Below are 8,692 nucleotides of genomic sequence, written 5' to 3'. Positions count from 1 at the left end.
GTCAATACCATATTATTTTCCTTAGACATTTAGGTTACAGGTGTTAAAAGAATGAGAAAGAAAGTGAGAAAATTCCAAAAATGCCCTTGAGAAGGTGTTGGATCCTTGAGATTGAGGGTGCCCTATAAGAGGGGTATTTTGGTAATTTAGATTGAGAAATCTAATAAAGGGTATTTTGATAAATTAAAAATAATTCCTATGTGGAATTAGGTGTGTAAGTGAATAAAAATCCCAATTTGGTATTTATGTGAGATATATGGGATTAATAAATTCACAAAGAGTATTTGGGAAATTTGGGATTTAATTCCATAAAGGAGATTTAATTATGGAAATAGGGAAAATGGTGGATATTAAATTATTTGAGGAGAATAATTATATTTTTCCTAAGTTGGTGAATTAATGTGGTAATGCCACATGGAGAGATGAGATTAAACTTGGAAGCCAAGGTTAGTGTCTTGTTATGACACTTGGCATTTTGTGATTCAAGTATAATTGGGTGAATTAATTAAATGCAAAAGAAATGTTAAATGGTCTTTCAAGTATTTAATGAGAGGCATAATTATATGGATTAAAGAAAATTCAAAAGAAAATGGTAAATGGTCACCATTAATGCCTTGGAAAATATAGAGATTTTATTAATGGGGAAAGAAATTATTTATGTCTCTCAAGTGTGATGGTTTTGAAAATGGTCTCATTTAATTAAATGAGAAATAAATAGGAAATTCAAGAGATCTAATGGATGAGATGTATTCTTGAATTAGAGAATAAATCCAATGGTGGGAATTTAAAGAGAGGAAATGGCATGGATTGCCAATATATTAAAAGTGTGTTTTCTCCAAGAGAGAAGTCTTGTTTATTAAAATGGATGGTGGAGATTTAATTCTCCTTAAGCACATGGATTGTGCTTTGAATGGATGGTGGAGATCCATTCTTGAAAATGGAAAAGAGTAGTATATAAAGACAAGTGTGGAAGACTTGTCTCCCTTTGGCCATTTGTAGAGAGAATGAAAGAAAGAAGAAAGGGAGAAGATGAAAGAAGAAGAAGAAGAAGAGGACACTACAAAAAAACAGCATTTTAGCGGCGATTTTTTTGTTATTTAGCGGCGGTTTTTAACCGCCGCAAACTGCTTTAGCAGCGGTTTTGAAAATCGCCGCTAATACAGCCGTCATGAGGTATTTAGCGGCGGTTTTCAACAACCGCTGGAATAACCGCCGCTAAATGTTGTTTTTTGTGGCGGTTTACAAACCGTCGCTAATTGAACTTTCGCGGCGGTTTAGCAAACCGCTGCTAATATTTTTAGTGAGTATTTTATTTTTAGCGGCGGTTATTTAACCGCCGCTAAAATCATATTTCGCAGCGGTTTAAAGAAACCGCCGCTAAAATAAAACAATTGTTAAAACAATTAGCGGCGGTTTTATTTTGATTTTTAGCGGTGGTTATATAATTGCCGGTGAAATAAAGTAATTTGTAAAAAATAACGGCGGTTTTCTTTTCATTTTAGCGACGGTTTTGAAACCGCCACTAAAATAAAATAATTTGTAAAAAAAATAACGGCGGTTTTTTTTTGTTTTAGCGGCGGTTTTGAAACCGCCGCTGAAATAAAATAATTTGTAAAAAAAATAACGGCGGTTTATTTTTCGTTTTAGCGGCGGTTTTGAAACCGCCGCTGAAATAAAATAATTTGTAAAAAAATAACGGCGGTTTATTTTTCGTTTTAGCAGCGGTTTTGAAACCACCGCTAAATTTTCTCGCTTGATTTTTGGCACTTTAGCGGCGGTTTTAATTTTGATATCGTGGCTTTTAGCGGCGGTTTCAAAACCGCCGCTAAAAGCCTAACAGAAAGGCTCCCAGGTTGCTTTTTTTGTTCACCAAATCAAAAACCTGTGCCAAATTACTCACAATGCAACTCACAAATAACCTAAAATTTATAACATATATACAAAATTCACATACACAATATTTCAATCCATTTAATCAATAAACCATAAATATTCAATACTACTTAAATATCCAAACATGTAACATATTTTAAACAATTTAATATCCAAAATGAAGTTCCATATCATCACATCAACTTTGTTGGTTTGGATCTTGATGGGTCTGATGAATGTCATGACTTGCATTAGAAGATAGCCTTCCTGCTGGTGACACTGGTCCACTATGTGCATCTGGTGCCTAAAATAATTAAAATTATATTAGATATGTATACAAAAAGAAAAAACATACTTTGATGAATATTTGTGGAGATAAACATAAACAATCACTTGAAATGAAAAAATAAAATTCATAATTTAAGAATTAATATATTAACATACCATTGTATTGAGCATAGCAGCAAACTCAGGTGGTATATTCCCCACGATATTGGTGAAAATATAAGCCATTGCACTCTTTAAACTTCGAACCTCTTGTTGACTAGTCTCTAATTTTTCCTCCAATTTTTTCACATATTGTACAACAGGTGTACTAGTATTATTGGATGGCGAGGATGTCCCACTGAATTGAGCAGTGGTCCCAAAAACTTGGTTTGGACTAGGACCGAAGCCCAAACCTCGAACTTGGCCTGAATGTTCTTTTCCTAGCACACGAGCAAGTGAATCATTTAAGGAGACTGACTGTGAAGGCGTGCCTTGGCTCTCAATCTCAGAAATTTTCTCCTATATGGATTAAAAAACAATATCAATCATAAAAATCTCAAAAAAAGACTTGGTCTTACTCAAAGGTTTCAATGTCACATTCACCTTTATCATTACATGTCTTGCAACACACAAAAAAAAAAAAAAAAATTCAACAAAATATAAGAAAATGTTGAAATTTAGGACATAATCAATAACCAAATTCTGAGCTAAAGATAGAAAAGGAACAAGACAAATTTTTCCATTTTAACACTTAAAAGATCAAAGCCATGATGACATGTGGCTGAAAAAGAGAATTTAGAAGCAGTGTTAATAGTGGGGTAAATACACAGAGTAGATTATTTTATAAAATTAGAGTTCCAAAACTGAGAGCTCTAGGACCAACTAGGGTCAGGAAAGGCCTATGAGATGTAATTGTTTTGCAGGTAAGACTTGAAACATAGGTATTGGATAATCAATTTGGATTTATACCTAGGATAACAATGAAAGCAGTCTATCTGTTCTGAGACCAGTAGCAGGTAAAGGGAAAACCAAAAGATCTCAATTTGGTTTTGTTAGATTTGGAGAAAGTACAAATGAGAGTACCAGAAATTTCATGTCGGCTTCAGAAAAGAAAGAGGTCACAGCAGATATATTGGAGCGATGCAAGACATGTATGAGGGAAACCATTACATAGTGATAACAATAGCAAGAGAGACCAATCACTTTCTTATCACTATGGCTAAAAAAACAGAAAGGTAAAAAGAAATTGTTTATGGGATGATAAAGATGGAGTAACAAGAAGGTTTTTATCCTTCAAAACAATTAGGTTTCAAGGAAAGTAAAACTCTAGAAAACATATGAAATCCAACTTCAAAATCAAAATAGGAAAGAAAGGAAATTTGAAGTCTTAAGGGAGTAAGGGTGGACATTAGGCTGGCTTACGAGTTCAAGTCAGCCTACACTATGTGATAAGATAAAATATTCCTTTTGCCTCTTTTGTAGACAATCTATCGTTGTAGATATGTTGGTCATATTTGTTCTTAAATCTAAAAGACATAACAGGCAGTATGGGATTGGATTCAAGAGTCATCATGGAGGTTGGGCTTATGGTCAAACACCCCAGGGAGGGAATGGCCGGCTGTCGAACCACTCCAGAATTAGTATCTATATATCTCTTCTCTTCTCTAGTTTGCAGCAAAGTGCACCCTAGGTCGTCTCTCACAAGGAGCCTCACCTTCTTCTACCAACAAGGAGAACCAATATAAATAACAGTTTGTTTAGGGGGGGGGGGTTTGACAGAAAACTAAGTAACAAAATAGAAAACACAAGGATAGATGAAAATCAGTAAATGAAATGCAACCAGCTATGTATTTGTCCCCTATGTGAAATCTTCCTCATCCAACCTATAAATCTTGGTTTGTTAGATGTTTTAATCTTCGGACATCAAACTTAAAGCATCCCCAACAACCGTCCAAGGATTAGAATGATTGGAATAACAAAATGAATACAGAAATCTCTTATAAACAAAATGCAACCATTCACTCTCTATTCAACCTATCCGGAGCTATGCAAGAACAACCATTCAAGCACATTATATTCACTTCCGAGATGTTATACCAACCGGCTACAACATGCTGTTCTCTTAAGCATTTAACAGAATATGAATCCATGCAAATTCACACAAACCTGCCATGAACTCCATGCATTCACAAATCTGCTCAACTAAACCAAATGGAAATGAATAAGAAACAAACAACAAACCAGGTTTTTGCAGCTCATCCAGGACTCAGATTCCACATGGGTTCAAGATACACAACCAGTTACAATAGCTCTAGCCTTCCATTACAGCAATGAAGACAAAATGGAGAAAACAAAAAATGCTAACAACCAGAAAATGGCTAAAATCTCCTCTCTTTTCTCCCTTTCTTCCCTCTAATCTGGAAACAAGTGCTAAGAGGCCTTAAATACATGGCTAAGAAAGGAAGAGCTAGGAAGGATAGGGTTGGGCCTAGCCCAACAGAAAAGAAAAGAAACAAAAGAGAGCCCAAAACAGCAAAATCGAGCAGCCCAAATCTGCTCCTTGAAAGTGAGCCCAAGCTCCTTTAGATGAGCCACTTTTCTAGCCCATCCAATATTCCCTAAAGCTAAGCAAGCCTGGATCCATAGAAGTAAGATAGAAAATAGTGTAAGGATGGTTTGAAGTATAATAAAATAGAAACAATGAAAGATCAGCAAAAATTACTTCAAATGGCGTAATAAGACTGAGGTGAAATGCCAATATATAGCATAAATATGCATGCTATCAGGGGAGCCTCCTAAGAAACAACAGGGGTTTTCCATAGGGCTTTCTGGAGCCAGTATGGCTTCCATCATGTCTTATTGGGTTTTGAGAATTCCAAAATCCATTTTGCAAGGACACAAAGTATGGAGATTTTGAGAATATTATTGGAGATTATGTTGGAGTGATTAGAGAATCCACGAAGATTGGAGGAGATTAGAGGATCATGAGCTAACTTTCCTAAAGTCAAGATAGATATCTTCTCCAAGATTAGATCCTGATTTAAGAAGTTTCCTAATTCTGTAATTGTATCCTTAGTTTCCTTGTATAGTGTAGAGAATATTTGTTTTTCCTTTTCTATAACTTTCCTATAGTGTAATCTTATTCCCTATTAATAGGGAATGTATTCAGTAATCTATATGAAAATATATTCATTGTTCTCCCCCCTAATATGAGCTGCATGATATCAGAGCAAAAAAAAAAAAAAAAATCCTGCTCCTTTGTTAAAAAGAGTATCCAAGCTGCCAGTTCTGGTGGTTTAAAAAGAGTATCCAAGTTGACTCTTCTATTGCAAAGAATTTTAATTTGAACTTTAATTAAGTTGCATATTTAAGGCCAGCAAATATCAATCAAGTTTTGTGAACATCTCAAAAATTAGCATCTTCTGCAAATCATAAACCAAAAGCCTATTGAACACCAATATAAGAAGGAAAATCATAAACCATGCACTTCTGTCTGTTTTCCCCTTAACTTTAGGTTTTATTATATTTTTTAAAATAAGCAAATACATATATTTTTTAGTATATGTATGTTTTCTTCTAGCAAGTTCAACTAAACTTATAACTCATTTACTAATAAAGCATAATATAGATAAAAGCTTCTTCTATGATTCAAAAAGTGGAATGGTTATGATACAAAAAAAACTTACGCTTATAGTTCGTGCTCCTTCATTCACAAAAGATCCATCTTTCTTCTTATGCGTCGCAATGTATAATAAACCCCTACTCACAGGCTGGCCACTCTCAATTTCCTATAATTTAGAACAATTTCACATAAATATTAGTTGATGTTAGAATAAAAAATTCATATTAAGGATAAATTTTTGCAATATTACCATCTCATATTTTTTCCTTGCTAGACTCTTAGACCCTCCTGTGTGTGGAATTGTCAATTTGAATCGATTTTCAGCATTTTTTTGACATATCTCCTAGATATCCAACAAAAACATCATTAGTTTAATCTTAACCACTTAGTCATATAAATATTAGTAATCTTATAAGCAAGATTAGTAACATCACCTTAGTCTTATCTCGTGCACGATAGTCAATAAAACTTGCCCATTGGTCTTGAGATATTCTCGGTGGATGCTTTGTAATATTTGCTTCTCGACCAATATTGGGATCATACCACTCATGGTATAATTTACATCTATTGTCCTTCCATTTCTTTCCAATGTTCTTCAAAATAAAAATTTTAGCAGGCCCCTCGTCAACATTAAATTTTTCCTTCAAAAAACAACAATATTAGTTACAATAACATATTCAAAAAATATATCAAAAAATACAATATTAGTTAATTACCATGATTCTATTTTTGTAAATTTCTTCTTTGTATGTCTTCGGTACTTTGTGCCAACTTTCATAGTTGACAGGAAAAGCAACAAAATCAGAGGCTAATTCTCCTAAAATCCCTCCAAGAAGTCCAGCTGGATCTCCAATTGGTTGGAATGATTCATTGAACTCTAACATAACACGCCTTCCACGTGCTAGTAACCAAACATCTTTAACCCTTAGTTTTTCCTGTTTTATAAGCCCTTCTTCATCTGTCAATCAAAATACATATACCTAATTTAATAATTAATGCAAGTATATAATAATTACATGCAATTTAAATATTTTGTGCATACCTATCACATTAACTGTCCAGTAATGACGTGATGTAGACGAGGCTGTCGATGGAATATCCTGAGATAGATGTGGGGTGGATGATTCTGATAGAGTCTGCCTAGATCCTGGAGGTTGTGATGGGGCATGGCCAGATAATGGAGGTTGCGGTGGAGTTGGGGAGGATGCTATAGGTTGTGGTGGAGCTAGGGATGATGCTGGGGGTTGTGGTGGAGCTGACAATGATGCTGAAGCATGTGTGGGAAGTGAGGCATCTCCACCAAAATCAGTAATGCCTGTCTTTCTTAGACGTTTCTTCCTAATCATGGCTGCAATTTTTTATACATGAGAAAAACATGCACATATATATAAAGCAAAGCAAAAAAATAATAATAATAATAATAATAAAGGAGAAGGAGAAACATAATAATAAGCGACGTAAAATGCAATATAATTTTCTACATTTAAGAGTGTGTAATGACCGTTAGATGATTACATGATTTTAAAAGTGTTTTTTTAAACTAAATCACAAACAGGTATGCCATAAAGTATGTTTATGTTGTGATTTATTTAATATATGTTGAATTCCTGAATTTTTTGATAACATAAATGTTGATATGTGATAGGATCTATTTTATGACTTATTATTCAATTAAGAAGTATATTTTTCTTTCTTCTTAGTCAGCATGCGCCTTGCACTTGCCAGGCGCGCGCCTCAGGCTCCAAGACCCTTTGCGCCTTATTGCGCCTTAGGCCTTTAACAACACTAGAACTTGTTATTAATGTGCATCATAAAGCAAACAACTTTAATAAAGATAATTATGCAATGATCCAAATTCATCTTGAACAATACCAAAAACATTCTTTAAAATACCACACCCTCCAACAAGTAGACCATTTCTCAAAAAGAGAACACTTGAACTTAATGCATATTTGCTCAATTTACTTGATAACCTGAATACTAATCATGTTTTACATTTAAAAGACTTGTCAACTATCAGGAACCCAAGCCTGACTATAATTCCTTTGATGAGAGAATTGAAAGAGAGGGATAAATAGAGAGAAAAAGGGGGAAAAATCAGACTGATTAAGAGGGAGAACTGAGAGAGAGAAAGGAGAATTTAACAAAATCTAATCAAGGTACAAATTATGAAGTTAACAGATTGGTAACTTGATTATATTTCCTAATTAGTTTTATTTTCTAAAAGCAGCTTTTGCAGATTAATTATTGAATACAGATATTTAGTCTAAGTTGAGACTTGTGTCTTAGTGTTTTCAGGTTTTAAGATTTGTTCTCAGTAGTGTTTTAGGTTTGAGATTAGTTCTTGGTCATATCCTACGTCAACAAGAGTTTTTGAAAATTCAGAAGGCTTCCATTCATCTCAATGGAACATTCTCTTTTCTAGTTTGAGAGGTTTTATCATGATCTAAAGGGTTTGCAAGGCATTTTGTTACGGATATTATCTTATTATGACCCTCCCTGACCCTCACAAGTGGGGAGCCTAATGCATAGTAGAGACCCTTTAACTATTACAATTCATATAAAGTTGGCTCTGCCACTGCCAATTTTGCAGTACCTAAATAGATAAGAAACTGCATTTTTGTCTTTGGATGGGGGCCCCAGGGGTTGCGGATTAGGACCTTCCTGAATCACATGATCAAAGAAAGATGTTAATTGAGAAAAGAAAACTAATGAGGCTTCACTCTCATCAAAAAAGGCAAAATAACTTGAAAAAATTCTAAGAAGCAAAACATTGGGCACAAGTGAAAAGGTTATATGAGATTTCCAGTCAACAACCCATCCAAACAGAAATTCTCTTTTGAATAATAAAGCAGTGAATTAAATGAATCAAGTAGCCTATTTAAATAAAAGATAAGTACAAACTATTACAGCTTTGCCTCCTTGTCTTCA

The 8,692-nt window shown here is 34.2% G+C and overlaps 1 protein-coding gene across 1 annotated transcript; it reads right to left on the bottom strand.

The window, feature by feature from the left end:
- Positions 1-2,056: 2,056 nt before the first annotated feature.
- Positions 2,057-7,107, bottom strand: LOC127787573 (uncharacterized). Its single transcript, XM_052315636.1, has 7 exons — positions 6,804-7,107; positions 6,478-6,719; positions 6,196-6,402; positions 6,012-6,104; positions 5,826-5,927; positions 2,317-2,658; positions 2,057-2,176 (listed from the first exon to the last, which is right to left on the bottom strand). Exons 1-7 carry the CDS (start codon positions 7,105-7,107, stop codon positions 2,072-2,074), a joined length of 1,395 nt encoding a protein of 464 aa, XP_052171596.1. The 3' UTR covers positions 2,057-2,071.
- Between the last annotated feature and the right edge of the window lie 1,585 nt (positions 7,108-8,692).

Source organism: Diospyros lotus, chromosome 12 (genome assembly GCF_014633365.1).
Source record: "Diospyros lotus cultivar Yz01 chromosome 12, ASM1463336v1, whole genome shotgun sequence".
In the NCBI taxonomy this organism is placed as follows: domain Eukaryota; kingdom Viridiplantae; phylum Streptophyta; class Magnoliopsida; order Ericales; family Ebenaceae; genus Diospyros; species Diospyros lotus.
This window is presented reverse-complemented; position numbering and strand designations above follow the sequence as displayed.